Source organism: Canis lupus, chromosome 5, assembly GCF_003254725.2.
Source record: "Canis lupus dingo isolate Sandy chromosome 5, ASM325472v2, whole genome shotgun sequence".
Classification (NCBI taxonomy): Eukaryota; Metazoa; Chordata; class Mammalia; order Carnivora; family Canidae; genus Canis; species Canis lupus.
In genome coordinates, this window is record NC_064247.1 from 20951113 (window position 1) to 20967866 (window position 16754).

General features: G+C 36.0%; 1 protein-coding gene across 6 annotated transcripts in view; it reads right to left on the bottom strand.

Annotated features, from left to right (window-relative positions):
• Nucleotides 1-16754, bottom strand: part of BCO2 (beta-carotene oxygenase 2) — a 54356-nt gene that overhangs the window by 12518 nt on the left and 25084 nt on the right. For 4 of the 6 annotated variants that reach the window (XM_049109451.1, XM_049109450.1, XM_025465527.3 and 1 more), the window contains 6 exons: nt 13871-14082; nt 13559-13674; nt 12686-12788; nt 7485-7613; nt 6305-6465; nt 5127-5294 (listed from right to left, as the gene is read on the bottom strand). In XM_049109451.1, the coding sequence (XP_048965408.1) occupies nt 5127-5294; nt 6305-6465; nt 7485-7613; nt 12686-12788; nt 13559-13674; nt 13871-14082 (889 nt within the window). The remainder of the gene's footprint in view (nt 1-5126; nt 5295-6304; nt 6466-7484; nt 7614-12685; nt 12789-13558; nt 13675-13870; nt 14083-16754) is intronic. The other 2 variants (XM_049109454.1, XM_049109453.1) reach the window with 1 other exon arrangement.

Below are 16754 nucleotides of genomic sequence, written 5' to 3' on the forward strand. Positions count from 1 at the left end.
AAACAGAATTCATAATTTAAGATCTAACTATAAAGAAATTTACAGGCGGGATCCCTGGGTGGCGCAGCGGTTTAGCGCCTGCCTTTGGCCCGGGGCGCGATCCTGGAGACCCGGGATCGAATCCCACGTCGGGCTCCCGGTGCATGGAGCCTGCTTCTGTCTCTGCCTGTCTCTCTCTCTCTCTCTCTCTCTCTCTCTGTGATATGACTATCATAAATAAATAAAAAATTTTAAAAAAAAGAAATTTACAGGCCCAGATGGCTAACTTCTTGAATTATTCCAAACATTTAAGAAATAATGCCAATCTGATACATTTTCATGCAGAGAATAGAGAACAATTTCCAACCCACTGTATGAGATCACCAAACCTTAATACCAAAACTTAACAAGGTCGTTATAAGAAAAAAATTATAGGCCAATTTTATTCAGAAAATGCATGCAAAAATATCCTAAACAAAATATTAACGAAGTAAATTTAACAATATTAAAAGAAAAATATGTTGCAATCAGTTGGGATTTGGTTCAGGAATGGAAGGTTAAGCTTCACATTCAAAAATCAATAAGTAAAAAAAAAATCAATAAGTAGCTGTTATAAACATTTTTTAAATCAATCAATATACTTCACCACATTGATTACATAAAGGATAAGTCATATGATTATCTCAATAGTACAGAAAAAAAACAATAAATCCAACACCCATCCATGATAATAATTCTAGTAAACTGTAAGTAAGAAAGAACTTTCCTAAGCAAATAAAAAGCATCTTTAAAAAAAATCTAGCAATAATTTTCTCTCTCTTTCTCTCTCAAATAAACAAATCTTTAAAAGAAAGCTAGTCTGAAAAAGCTACATACTCTAGGATTCCAATAATATGACATCTTGGAAAAGGAAAAACTATAGACAGTAAAAAGATTACTAGTTGCCAGGTGTTGAGAGAAGTGGGGAGGGAAGAATAGGTGGAACATGGTATTTTAGGGCAGGGAAACTATTCTACATGACCTAATGCATTTGTCAAAATCCATAGACTTGTACAACACAAAGAATGAAAGCTAATGTAAATTATAGGTTTTACTTAGTAATAATGTATAAATATTGGCTCATCAACTATAACAAGTATACCACACCAAGGCAAGATGTAAATAATAGGGAACCTGGAGAGAGAAGGGGTAAGAGAATATACATGGGCGTTCTCTGTATGTTCTGCTTGATTTTGCTTTAAACCCAAAACTTCTTTAAAAAAACAAAGTCTACTAGTTTGTTCGTTTGTTTAAATCTATAGCAAACAGCATATTTAATAGTAAAATTAAGAAAACTTTTCCTCTCAGATCAGGCATCAGATAAGGATAGCAACTATCACCACTTACATCCAACACTGTACTGGAGATCCAGTAAAGTAGGGCAATTGCACCCAAAAGCATAAGATACCTAGGAATAAACCTAACCAAAGATGTAAAGGATCTATACCCTAAAAACTATAGAACACTTCTGAAAGAAATTGAGGAAGACACAAAGAGATGGAAAAATATTCCATGCTCATGGATTGGAAGAATTAATATTGTGAAAATGTCAATGTTACCCAGGGCAATATACACGTTTAATGCAATCCCTATCAAAATACCATGGACTTTCTTCAGAGAGTTAGAACAAATTATTTTAAGATTTGTGTGGAATCAGAAAAGACCCCGAATAGCCAGGGGAATTTTAAAAAAGAAAACCATAGCTGGGGGCATCACAATGCCAGATTTCAGGTTGTACTACAAAGCTGTGGTCATCAAGACAGTGTGGTACTGGCACAAAAACAGACACATAGATCAGTGGAACAGAATAGAGAATCCAGAAGTGGACCCTGAACTTTATGGGCAACTAATATTCGATAAAGGAGGAAAGACTATCCATTGGAAGAAAGACAGTCTCTTCAATAAATGGTGCTGGGAAAATTGGACATCCACATGCAGAAGAATGAAACTAGACCACTCTCTTGCACCATACACAAAGATAAACTCAAAATGGATGAAAGATCTAAATGTGAGACAAGATTCCATCAAAATCCTAGAGAAGAACACAGGCAACACCCTTTTTGAACTCGGCCACAGTAACTTCTTGCAAGATACATCCACGAAGGCAAAAGAAACAAAAGCAAAAATGAACTATTGGGACTTCATCAAGATAAGAAGCTTTTGCACAGCAAAGGATACAGTCAACAAAACTCAAAGACAACCTACAGAATGGGAGAAGATATTTGCAAATGACATATCAGATAAAGGGCTAGTTTCCAAGATCTATAAAGAACTTATTAAACTCAACAGCAAAGAAACAAACAATCCAATCATGAAATGGGCAAAAGACATGAACAGAAATCTCACAGAGGAAGACATAGACATGGCCAACACGCACATGAGAAAATGCTCTGCATCACTTGCCATCAGGGAAATACAAATCAAAACCACAATGAGATACCACCTCACACCAGTGAGAATGGGGAAAATTAACAAGGCAGGAAACCACAAATGTTGGAGAGGATGCGGAGAAAAGGGAACCCTCATACACTGTTGGTGGGAATGTGAACTGGTGCAGCCACTCTGGAAAACTGTGTGGAGGTTCCTCAAACAGTTAAAAATAGACCTGCCCTACGACCCAGCAATTGCACTGTTGGGGATTTACCCCAAAGATACAAATGCAATGAAACGCCGGGACACCTGCACCCCGATGTTTATAGCAGCAATGGCCACGATAGCCAAACTGTGGAAGGAGCCTCGGTGTCCAACGAAAGATGAATGGATAAAGAAGATGTGGTTTATGTATACAATGGAATATTACTCAGCTATTAGAAATGACAAATACCCACCATTTGCTTCAACGTGGATGGAACTGGAGGGTATTATGCTGAGTGAAGTAAGCCAGTCGGAGAAGGACAAACATTATATGTTCTCATTCATTTGGGGAATATAAATAATAGTGAAAGGGAATATAAGGGAAGGGGGAAGAAATGTGTGGGAAATATCAGAAAGGGAGACAGAACGTAAAGACTGCTAACTCTGGGAAACGAACTAGGGGTGGTAGAAGGGGAGGAGGGCGGGGGGTGGGAGTGAATGGGTGACGGGCACTGGGGGTTATTCTGTATGTTAGTAAATTGAACACCAATAAAAAATAAATTAAAAAAAAAAAAGTAAAGTAGGGCAAGAGAAAGAAAACCAATAACTAGTTTGGAAAGGAAGAAAAAAAACATCATTATTTGCGTAAGATACAATTATAGATGTACAGAATCTTGAAGAATCTATAAATTATTAGAATCACTGAATTGCTACATTCATTACCGAATATAAGATCAATAAATAAAAATCAATCATATTGCTATACAGCAGTATTCACATAAATGCAAGTGAAGATAAATAACATCTAAAGTAATATAAAATAATATTAAATACCTGGGGCACCTGAATGGCTCAGTCAGTTAAGGGTCTGACTCTTGATTTTGGCTCAGGTCATGATCTCAGGGTTATGAGATGGAGCCCCATCTTGAGCTCTGAGCTGAGCATGGGGTCTGCTTAAGATTCTCTCTCTCTCTCTCTCTCTCTCTCTTTCTCTTTCTCTTTCTCTCTCCTTATGCATCCCCCATTCATGCACACTCTTTCAAAATATATATATGTGTATATACATATATGTATGTATATACACATATATATATATATTACCTAGAAATAAATGCCTAGGAGTAATACCCAGGAGGAAATCTATACTTATTCTAGAAGAAAAAAATTAGGAGGACATGATCTACTAAACATAAAGATTTTTTTAATACAGAGATAGTAATCAGAACAATGGGATACTGGTACAAGAATGCATAAGTAGACCAGTGGAACAGAATACAGAGTTCAGAAATAGAACTATATATATGTATACTTAATTTTTACAATTAAAAATTCTTCTAGAGGTAAATGAGAAAATATTTCCATGACCTTATGATGGGACGATATCTAAAATAGGATGTACAATGTACTACTCATAAAAAAAATTGATATCTTGGAAACTTATTCATCAAAAGCACCACTAACATAGGTCAGTTCTGTAAGTATAAAGAACTTTAAAATTAATGTTTTAAAAAGATTTAAAAATAAAACTACAAGGGCATCTGGGTGACTCAGTCAGTTAAGCATCCAACTTTTGTCTCAGCTCTGGTTTTGATCTCAGGGTTGTGAGTTCAAGCCCCACATCAGCTCCACACTGGATATGGAGCTTACTTTATTTTTTTTTAAAGATTTTATTTATTTATTCATGAGAGAGAGAGAGAGAGAGGCAGAGACACAGGCAGAGGGAGAAGCAGGCTCCATGCAGGGAGCCCGATGTGGGACTTGATCCCGGGACTCCAGGATCACGTCCTGGTCCAAAGGCAGGCACTAAACCACTGAGCCAACCCAGGGATCCCTGGAGCTTACTTTTAAAAAAAAAATTTTTTTTTAAATAAATATAAAAAAACTACAGCTCAAACCAATTTATATTGCATAATCTAAAGGGAAAACTTTACCTGGGATTCAGTATCAGGAAAATGTGCATCCCTTCAGCTAGATGAACTGAAACACTTTCTTTTATCAGAGAATTAAGATATTATATAGTCCATTTTGTTACCCTTTCCAGGAAATGTAAGTGTATTTAGTGTTCAAGTATAATAAAGAACTAATCACAAGAGCTCCAAAACACATCTCTTGGTTTTCCTTAATATGCTTTTTATTTATTAGGTATGAAGTAAGTATTTTGAATTATTTTTAAGTATTTTTTTAAATTTTTATTTATTTATGATAGTCACACAGAGAGAGAGAGAGAGAGAGAGGCAGAGACACAGGCAGAAGGAGAAGCAGGCTCCATGCACAGGGAGCCCGACTTGGGATTCGATCCCGGGTCTCCAGGATTGCGCCCTGGGCCAAAGGCAGGCGCTAAACTGCTGTGCCACCCAGGGATCCCTATTTTTAAGAATTAAATAAGTAAATTACAAAGCTGTGTTTTCAATGCTTCAAAACCATTCTCCTTCTTTATTTGCCAAAAAAGCAAGAGAAACAGCTAATTCCAAAGCTAACCAGAACCTGACTAGTTCAAAATTATGTTGACAACTCCTGACAAATCAGTTATTTACCTGATCAAGCCCTTCTCCAGCTTTCCTGAGATTCTGTAGCTGGTAAACTTCCAGGCTTCTTCCATCATCTTGACAGCACAAATCAATTACAACACAGCCCTGGTCCTCAAAGGCATTGATTTGATGAAAAGTAACAAAAGGTTTAGTGTAGTACATTCCTGGAAGAAGCTGCAGGGGAAATACAATGAAAAGAGATATTTTATTTTTTGTTTCATTTTTTTTCTCTAGGGAACAGAACCACGAAGTTTAAATTAAAAAGGTTAATGACCTCCCTTTAATGACAAGCCTAGCAAGTGTAAAAAGTAGAAGCAAACATTTTGATTTGAGCATTGCTTGTTTAAGCCATCACATCTCATATTAAACAATGAACTGGGGCTCCCCTTTAAATGACAAGCCTAGCAAGTGTAAAAAGTAGAAGCAAACATTTTGATTTGAGCATTGCTTGTTTAAGCCATCAGATCTCATATTAAACAATGAACTGGGGCTATCTGATACAAACCAGTCAACTGCTACAACGAACTTAAAAGTCCTGATGAAATATGGTCCAATATTTTGAGGGATAAATAAATCCTGGACTCTACATGATTAAACAGAAAATACTGCCATTAAGTAACTTATGATTAATTCTTTGAAAAATGCACTCATTACCAAAAATAGGATTCTTTTGTGTAATGACATTAGGATAGAATAAATTTAGGATATTATCTCTTTAAAGAGGCTAAAAAAGGACAAACATACCAGTGCCACTAATCAGGAATATAGAAAGATATTTAACCAACATACTTTGGACTTTGGTAGGATTATCATATTTACATATCAAAAAGTCACAGAAGTAAGCAATTAAAGTATGAGTGCAAAAGTTACAGAACACCTCTGCACGAACAACGTTCTCTTTAGCAAATAGTATGATATGGACAAATCCATGCTAAGATGCTAAGAAGGTTTCCTAGATGCCATTATAGTTGGGTCAGATAATTAAAAGTGTAAAGCCATTTCTTACCATTTTCTAATATGCAAAACCCACTGTATTAATAAATAAGTGAGCTTCTACCTATGGAAGAAGGTAATATCCTTGATTAAGTGTGTCTTATGCAAGCAATGCCCAGAGAAGGTAAAAATCAACCACAGGAAAATATGCCTTTATGTCCAATCATTTTAGTATACTCAAAATACTCCACCTGTCCAGTGTGCTTATCCACTACATGAAATCGCGTATTATACTGGGGTTCCCAGCTTATTCCATCTGAAAAGGCCTTTCCCCGAATTCTAGAAGTGACAATTTTCCACAAATTCATCTTTAGAGGCTGTTCAATGAAGATTATATAGTTCCTTGTCATTCCTAAAAGGCTCCAGCAAATAATAAAATGTTATTTGGCAAATTAGAGTTGTCTGAAATGTAACAGTTATGGGGACTCATCCAAATGCCTGGACACGGTACTGCTGACCTAAGCAAAAGCCAGCCACAAAATAATTCTTCACTGTTTCCCAGCTTTGCTTAACATATTTTCTGTTCCTACATAAAAAAGGGAATTTCTTTAGAACAGCTGGGGTTTGAATGCCCTCAGCTTGCTTTTTGAGATCATGACTTGAGCTGAAGGCAGATGCTTAAACCAACCATCTGAGCCACCCAGGCACCCCTAAATTGTTTGTTTTAGGAACAAAGTAAAGAAGCATAATATTAAAATGTCATTTGTGATCGAGATGTTTATTCTGTATTCCATTTGCTATTTACATTGAAGGTAAGGATTCAGGAGCAGATTGGCTATAAAGGTTTAGAACACAGAAAATAAATATTCTGAGAAAGATCTGAAGCAATCAAACAAAATATGAATTTCCCCCCAAAATATAGTCAAGATCTTTTCATGTCTGATCATTACCTATGGCTTTAAAGTTACCTAAAATTTTGAGTTCTGTCAATTTTTTATGGTCAAATTATTTTTTTTATTAAGGCTTTACTTTTTTAGAGCAGTTTCAGGTTTGTAACAAAATTAAAGGGAAGGTACAGAGACTTGCCATATACCCCTTGCCCCCATACATGCATAGCCTCCTTATTAACAACACCCCCACTAGAGTGATCAGCATGTTTACTACACCTGATGAACTTACACAGATACATCAAAAGCATCCAGAGTCCATAACTTATGGTTCACTTTGATGTTGTCAATTTTTTAAATATGTCTTTTTCAGCAGTCATTTGGCCAGGGTAAGAAGTATGTGACTAAACAGAATAAATTTAACTAGCATTACAATGCAACTTTGATCTCATTATCAGCATACTTTGAGGTGTATTGACACAGCATTTGCCCAAACTAGTTCCTCTGCTGCAGCGACGTTAATTGACCTTATCTCCGGGCTTACCAAAGCTATGATAGTAAGAAGGTTTCATCCTCTCTGCAGAGGCAATAGAACATATCACCTGGGCTCCGTGGACTGTCTCCCCAAGATCCACCTTCTCTGGAGGAATCTGAATAACATTATAGCAAGAACCTGGAAAACAAAATCCTGTCTTACACATTCCAGAATAAAAGACAATCCTTTTAACTCATGAACTACACAAAAGCAGTGAAAAGACTTATGCAATATATGCATGACATCCATATTTCATAAAGGGCTATTTCAAAGGAAGACTTGGATTTAAAAAAATATGAACTTCACAAAAATCATTAGCTAAGGTTTTCAAACAATACAAAGTAATCGATCAACAGTTTATTGTGGTTTTTTTTTCATGATTTGTAGCTAAGTTTGTTGCATTTTAATGATCTCTAAAAGTTATCCACCCTTTCACTCCCTGAAGATGATCTCACTCTCTACTTTATAGGAAAAGATTAGGTACCAGTCAGTATTATCCTCAAATTCTTACTTTTTTTTAATATCCTCAAATTCTATTTGTCCCTCTTCCTACTCCCTACAACTATAGTCTCCACGTGCCCCAACATCCACTCTTGTCCAATCCTCTGAATCCCTGGGGGCACTCTGAGTCCCATAGTCCCATCTCATCCTTTCTCATCAATGCATTCATGCAGTCACCTTCATTCATGCAATCATTCATCTTACCACTTCTTCAGAAATCAGCTCAGGTAACCACTCCTCAAGTAGCAATCCCTGACTCTTCCCTACCCCAAATGTAATTGGTGCCCCTCCTCTAATGCCCTGATTATATCCTATACAGTTATAGCACTTATTACACTATGATTGTGACTTATTTATCTGCTTCCCAGTAGACTGGTAAGCTCTTTAAGGGCAGGAATTGTGTCTGATTCATCTTTGCATCCTCAGTACCAAGCAAGGACTTAGTATTCAGTAGGCACAGTACAAATAGCTATTGACCGATTAATTAACATATTTGTTAAATCATATGTTATGTTAAACCATACGTTATAATAAATATTGAGGTCATATCAAATTATATTTCTGGTATTAGAATTGTCAATGCTGGTCCTGAAAAACTGGGGTAACTTACAGAATTTTGTAATTACTGAGCTTCTTTTGGAACAAGATAACCATACAGTTCTCTATTCATTTATTCAGCAATTATTTATTGAGTGCCAACTATATTCCAGGTATTCTTCTGAGTATCCTAAGTTTATCTTCCAGATACTTGTATACAGTGGTGTGCAATATACAAAAGGCTCTTCTTTGATAAAGCTCAAGTTCTAATAAGTACCCATAAGTAAAAACATAAAGCATGAGATGATGGTAAGACCTATAAAGAAAAAATAAAACAGGGAACGGGGATCAAGAGTAAGTGTATATGGATGGAGGCCACTGTTTGCAATTTCAGATATGGTGATCTGAGAAGGCTTCTCTAAAAAGGTGACATTTGAGCAAAGATCTAAAGATGGTGAGGAAGAGAGCCTTGAGGATACTCAAGAAAAACAATTCCAGGCAGAAAGAAGAGCAAATCCAAAGATTCTTAACCAAGAGTTAAGTCTGGAGTGTTCAAATAAAACCAAGAAGGCCAGTGTGGTCCTATCACAGTGAACAAGGGGAAGAGTCTAGAGAGATGAGGTGGGTGGGTTCAAAGGATAAGTGGCTGATATGTTGAGAATGAAATGAAGTGAGACTGAAGCATGGAGACCATTAAAAAACCATTATAATAATTCACATGAGAGAGGATTGTAGGCTCAAACCAGAGTGCTGGCAGTAGAAGTCATATGAGGTAGCTGGATTTTTTATTTATTTTGAAGGCATTGCTGCAATTTGCTTTTTAACCAATTGGATATGGATGTGACAGAGGTGGGAAGGATGATTCCAAAACTGTCGCCTTGTGCAGTTGGAAGGATGAAATTAGCATCAACTGAGATGGGGATTATTTTAAGCAGAAAAAAATCAGGGGAAATCTTCAGGAGTTTGGTTTTTAGATAAGTTAATTTTGTAATGCCTATTAGACATCCTAGTAAAAACACTGAGTAAGCAATTGGATATAAAATACTGGAGAGGTCTGAGTTAGGGATGTAGATGTGTTCTGAGAACCCATTATATATAAAGATGAGTTATAAAGCAATAAAAGACAAGCTCTATAGTTCAAGAGTACCATATTACCATCTAAATGATTACATATATTTAATTAACACTAAAAGTTAGCTGGATTGATTAATATTTAGAGGATTTTTGTTCATTTTTAAAGGTCTCTTAAAGATACCTGGAAAGGCTAAAACAACTAAAAGCTTTTTAATTCTTTTATTTTATTTTATTTATTTATTCATGATACAGAAAGAGAGAGAGAGAGAGGCGGAGACAGGCTGAGGGAGAAGCAGGCTCCATGCAGGGAGCCCGACGTGGGACTCGATCCCGGAACTCCAGGATCATGCCCTGAGCCTAAGGCAGGCGCTGAACCACTGAGCCACCCAGAGATCCCCAAGCTTTTTAATTCTTAAAGATAAAAATTACTGGCAAGCACCTTATTATGAGAATCACTAAATTCCCCCCAAACACATCTTAGGTAGTCGAGCTCCCTGCAGCTACATGTACATTTGAGTTTCAGTTCAAAAACTCCCCACCAGACTAAATCATCAAGTAAAAAGAAGGAAGAGGAAGAAAGAAAATTCAGTTTTAGTTGAGATTAGCAGAAGATAAAGAGAAGAACTGCCCATCTCAGCAGTTGGATTAAGTGACAATATTCAATTCATTAAACTTAACCATTAGTTAATGAACTATTTTTTTGTTTTCCTGGAAGATTTTTATTTATTTATTTGAAAAAAGAGGGAGAGAGAGCACGAGCAAGGGAAGGGGCAGAGAGAGAGGTAAAAACAGACTCTTCACTGAGTAGGAAGCTCGATTTGGGGCTTGATCTCATGACCCCAGGATCACAACCTGAGCCAAAGGCAGACACTTAACCAACTGAGCCACCCAGGCTCCTCATTAATGAACTGTTCTAACCACAAGTTGTGAAGGCCTGAGCAAGGCAGACACATGCCCAGGAAACATCCAGCAAAGGAATGCCCAGAATGACCTGCCCATACTACAAGTCTAACTGTAGGAGACTCTTCAGGACTTTGTATAATAGCAAATTGAGGCAAAGTAACAAGATAGCCTTTGATGACTTGGGGCAGGGGGGCAGGGTTTCTCAAAGATCCAGGAGTCACTTGTACCAAAATCACCTGGGGACTTGTTCAAATGTGCCAAGATAAGGGCCTTGTAAGGGGGTGGTTAAAATGCAGATTCTTGGCCCCTTTTCAGGTCTATTGAACCAAAATCTCTGAAGACAATGCCCAGGAATCTACATTGCTAAAAAGCATTCCAGAACATTCTTAGGCACATTAAAGGCTGAGAACCACTAATCCAATGACTATTTATTTTAGAATATATAATTCAGAATGGTTAAACAGTATTTATCATATTATGAACTAATTACAAAGTTATCTACTTGATTAATAGTTAATTTTTTTTAAAGATTTTATTTACTTATTTATGAGAGACACAGAGAGAACAGATAAATAGGCAGAGGGAAAAGGTGGCTCCCTGCAGGGAGCCCAATGCAGAACTCCATCCCAGAACCCCAGGATCATGACCTGAGTCAAAGGCACTCAACCACTGAGCAACCCAGGTGCCCCTAGAATTAATTTATTAGTAAATGTATTTTTTGTCAACCATATTTTAATCAACATGAAAATAGTTTTTAAAAAAGAGGTACATCTACTTAGAAGAATTCTATGCAGCCTGGTTCTGCAAAACGAGTAATTAATTACACTAATATGTTACTAAAGGAAGAAAAAACAGACCAAAAAAAGTATATAGACATCATTTTTTAAATGAATCTTTTTTTTAATGATGAAAAAAGATGGATAGCCAAAAACGAAACAAAACCACTGAGTCAGTTTACCTATTTGCTGAAACATTTTACCTAAAAGAATGTTTGCTGTGTCCTGTAACAGCTTTGAAGGATTCATCCCTATCCTAGATCAAGTAATAAAGAAGAGGAGAGAGACACGGGTGATAAAGTGTCGGAATACCCTATCTTTACTTGAGCCGTAAAAAAAAAACCTGCAGTATTCATTTTAATATACACCCCCACATTTGTAAATACAGAGGTAAAGACCAACAACCTGCAAAACCAATTACTCACTACCAACGTATACATTAACCTACACAACATTAAACTCTACAAAGCTTTCACAGGTTACAGATGATAGATTGACAGCAAAGAGAGCCAGCAATATCTTAACACCTACCCATTTCTTTTCAGAGGGATACATACTCAAGCTACAAGAACATGAATTTGCATGGTCTGACAGTCTTCTGCACTCAGTAATGAAAAATTCCTAAGATTGTCCAACAAAGTGACTTTGGGTATGATTCAGGCTCAAGACCGGTTTTATATACTTAGAAGCTTGCTTAAGCAAGTATCCTAAACCTTCTTAGGTTCACTCCTTTCATCTGTAAAACGGGGGCAGTTTATTAGTACCTTTCCCAGAGAGTTGTTAGAAGGATTAAATGAGAAAATATATGTAAAAATGCTTAACATCAGCATGTACTAGGCACTTGTGCTCAATAAAAGTTAGCTATCACTATTAGCTATTAGAACTTTCTAGAGCAGATTGGTAGGCAGTTGGAAAAATATGTGGATGACCAGGAAAAAGATGTGATATAAACAGCTGTAAATACAACCACACTATAACCTTAACTTACTTCAGAATGTTATTCCATTGATAAATTCCTTCCCATGTGATAAACAATATACCTTCCCTGACCCCCATATCTCTTTGTGGTAGCATTCTACATTTTTTTGTACTTGCAATATGATACTTTTAAGAAATTCAAGTTTGTGAAATACATATTAAAAATCCCTACAATGCCTGTGAGCCAAAAAGGACGATAGAATATAAAAATGTAAGTCATGCTGAAAAGGTCAAATAGCAAATCAGTTGCTAAGTGTATGTGCAGAAGGACCACAGAACACAGTAAATTGTATACTTTAAGCTCAGTTATACCACTTTGGAAAATTCTCTCAGAACCTTTCAAACAAAGTTCCTATGGGCTTACAACCTTAACCATAATGGAATCCTGGAAAGATAGTTAACTCCTAATTATTTTTAAAAAGACCTCTATCTCAACTTTACCATGTGGCCCATAGGAGTTCCCCATGTTGTATGCTGTTCCATCTGGGTCATAATGAGGATGTGCAGTTGCTCCATTCACAGCAATAAATTTGCTCCAGTCTACCTGCAAATTTAAGACCATCAGGGATTTTTAATGTTACATAGGCAGATCCCTACTTGCAGCATAGACAGTAGGAATGTGTTAAATATTTTTAAAATAGAATAGAAAAACTATAGTATAAGCCCCAATATCTCACCCCCAAGAAATCAAATTTATTTTTCCTACTAAGGAAACTGAGAATAAATAATAAACAAAAACTGCAACACCATTAACAACAAATGGACAAAAACAATTATCCAGTAAGGATTTTCCCCCCAAGATCATAGGAAAGTGCAAAAAATAAGAATTAAAATTAAAATTCTGGTCCAAAATCCTATTTATTTTTAATTAATGTGTTAAGTGAAAGCAGTATGGGTCTAGACAATCTCTAGTCCAATTCTACCTGTAGCTAGGAAGAACATGAAACAGCCAATGTAAATCTATACTATTCTATTTCTCCTTTGCCATAGCCTTCGGATATTAGGACTAAGAAGTCTAGAATTGTCTTTCTTTTTTTTTTTAAGATCTTATTTATTTTAGAGAGGGAAGAGCAGAGGGAGAGAGAGAATCCTGAAGCAGACTCCCTGCAGAACGCTGAGAAAGACTTGGGGCTGTATCCCAGGAGACTGAGATGAGATCATGACCTGAGTTGAAATCAAGAGTCTGCCACTCAACTGCCTGAGTCACCCAGGTGCCCCCTCAATTTCTTCTTTAGATATCTACTACACTAAAAAGTATTTTGAAAGGAAAAAAATTGTAGGGTCTATTTTATTTATTTTTTACCTATATTTTACCTTTTCTGTTTTTTCCAGAGTTTTAATGTCCACTTTATTCATAAAGTTGGTCTCAGTACTAACATAGTAGTCACCTTTGTACTGCACGTAGTTGACGTTGGTATTGTCAGTTATTGCTGAAACCAAACCTCAGAGTTAATTAAACATCACAACTTACTATAGCACACAATCAGAGCAACAGCACAGTTTAAACATCCTCTCATACCTAGATATATGTATTTCAAAGTATATATTTATATAGATTGATACATATCATAATGAAATAATCATCACTATCACCCACAAATTCTGAGTACAGTAAAGGCTGCTTACCAGGCAGCTCAAATTTTGACATGAAACGTTCAAAAACATTCTTGCATGGATCAGGGAGAGCCAGTGTGCCAAATTCTGAGATCACAATTCGATCATGGGCACTATTGGCCTTATAGGTATCACTCTGTAGGAACTTGCTTCTATAGGTCACTGTGCCCTTCTCCATCCTGAACTGGTGAAGCAAAGCCATTCCATCAAACCAGTGACTGTACCTTCAAACAGGAGCAAAAAGAGAAAAACAGTTATCAGTAGGAAAAACATGGTGTCAAAATGAGAGCCTTCAAATATAGAGATAAGGAATCAGAATGAGTTCTTAGCACAACTTGATTAATTAGAAAACTTGAAATTAAGGGATGATACCTTTTGAGTATATCCTGGAATATAACGGTAAAGAGCAACCTACATTCTTCTGACCCCTACCCCATCAAAAAACTCACACTTAGAAAGCTAAAAAGAATCTCTAAATTGCTGACTCCAAAGATAATTCTGATTTTTTAGCCTATGGCCAAGAGAATAACATGCAAGGATATAGAATACTTTACATTTTCTCAATTAAAATGGGTTCCTAAATTTTTAGAAAGTTATCTTCATATCTTATATCTTCCATTGACTTTAAAAATTTTCAAATTATCAGAATTTTGCTAAACTAAATAAATAAGATGACTGTCCTTACTGGCTAATCATTTTTATACATATAATTACAGTAGAAATGATCTATTTAAATGACAGAACAGGGGATCCCTGGGTGGCTCAGCAGTTTAGCGCTGCCTTTGGCCCAGGGCGTGGTCCTGGAGTCCCGGGATCAAGTCCCACATCAGGCTCCCTGCATGGAGCCTGCTTCTCCCTCTGCCTGTATCTCTGCTTCTCTGTGTGTGTGTGTGTCTGTCATGAATAAATAATAAAAAAATAAAATCTTAAATAAATAAATAAATAAATGACAGAACATCAAAAAACCATAAGGAAAAGTTGTGGCTTTGCTTTCTAAATGGTTTCACACCTTACAGTCTTTTCATTAATGTGCTTGATTGAATGCTTAATGTCCTCAGCATGGATAAGCCAGGCTAACACCACTGCCTCAAGGCAATGGTCCAGAAAGCAGGGGATCAAAGAGATATTCGTACACCCTTGTTTATAGCAGTATTATTTACAATAATCAAAAAGTAAGCAACCCAGTGTGCAATAAGCAGGAAGGAAATTCTGTCACATGCTAGAACATAGAATTTGGGGGACAGTGTTATAAATGAGATAATCTAGTCACACACACACAAAAGGTATAGTTCAATTTTCCATGATGAAAAAATTCTGAAGATCTATTTCACAATGTGAATAAACTTCACTAACCTTTACCCCTTAAAATAGCTAAGATGGTAAATTTTATGTTATAGGTTTCTTTTTAAGATTTTATTTATTTATTTGAGAGAGAGAGAGAGAGAGACAGCACGAGCAAGGTGAAGGGCAGAGGGAGAGGGAGAAGCAGACTGCGCAGTACAGAGCTGAAAGTGGGGTTCGGTCCCAGGACACTGAGATCCTGACCTGAGCCGAAACCAAGAGTCAGATACTTAAATGACTGAGCCACTTAGGCACCTCAAAGTATATTTTAATGTCTAGAAGGGCGTGTCCCTTCACTGAAAAATCTTTTTTAGTGTTTTCTTGACTATTCTTGCATATTTATTTTTCCATATAAACTTTATATTGATTTGTTTAACTTCCCTTATTTATTTATTTATTTTGCTTAACTTCCTTTAAAAACTTGTTAGAATTTTTATTAAGATTGTATTAAATTAAAAAAAAATTTTACAAAAAAATAAAAATAAAAATTTTTTTAAGATTTTATTTATTCATGATAGACACAGAGAGAGAGGCAGAGGCACAGGCAGAGGGAGAAGCAGGCTCCATGCAAGGAGCCCAACATGGGACTCGATCCTGGGACTCCAAGATCAGGCCCTGGGCCAAAGGCAGGCATTAAACTGCTGAGCTACCTGGGCTGCTTAAGGAGTACTAACATCTTTATGTTGTTGAATTATCCTATTCAAGAACACAGGATGTTTTTTTCATTTAATTGGGTCTTTCAGGAGTATTCTAAAGTTCACACATTTCTTGTTAAGTTCCTAAATATTTAATCTTTTTTGCTACTGTAAAGGTTTTTTCTACTATTATTGTTCCCTAACTGGTTGTTTGTGTATATGAAGGCTATTATTTCAGTAGGTTAATTTTACACCCTGTTGCCTTACCTTCTATTGTTTGAATTGGTTTTGTCATTGATTCTGCCTGGTTTTCCAGGTTTACTAAGATATCATCTACAAACAGAGTTTTACTGTACTAATCCTCATGCCTCTAGTCAATTTCTTTAGTTTAACTGTATTGGTTACATCTGGTTGAAAGCTGTGGAATAGTGGCTATTCTCCCCTGTTCCTGTCTTAAAGAAATGAGTTGTAGTATTTCCCAATTTAATATTACTGGTTTTAAGACTAAGATTAAAATATTTTATGTGTGTATACTATATACACATATACATACAAACTATATAATGTGTATATACATACATATATCAATATAAATACACACGTGTATATATACATATACACATATACACATCTATTTACATATATATGTATAAATTATGTATACATATATTTATACATGTGTGTACACATGTATAAATATATATAATATCACATTAAGAAAATATCCATCAGGTCCTGTTTTCTTGAGTATTTCCATAAAGAATGGATGTTGAATTTTGATAAAAGTTTTGTCAGCATTTATGGAGATAATCCTATGATTATTTATCCTAAAACCTATTAATATGGTATATGATATTGGTGGATTTCCAAATAATGAACTTACTTCGCATTCTTGGAATTAATCTTACCTTATCATACTT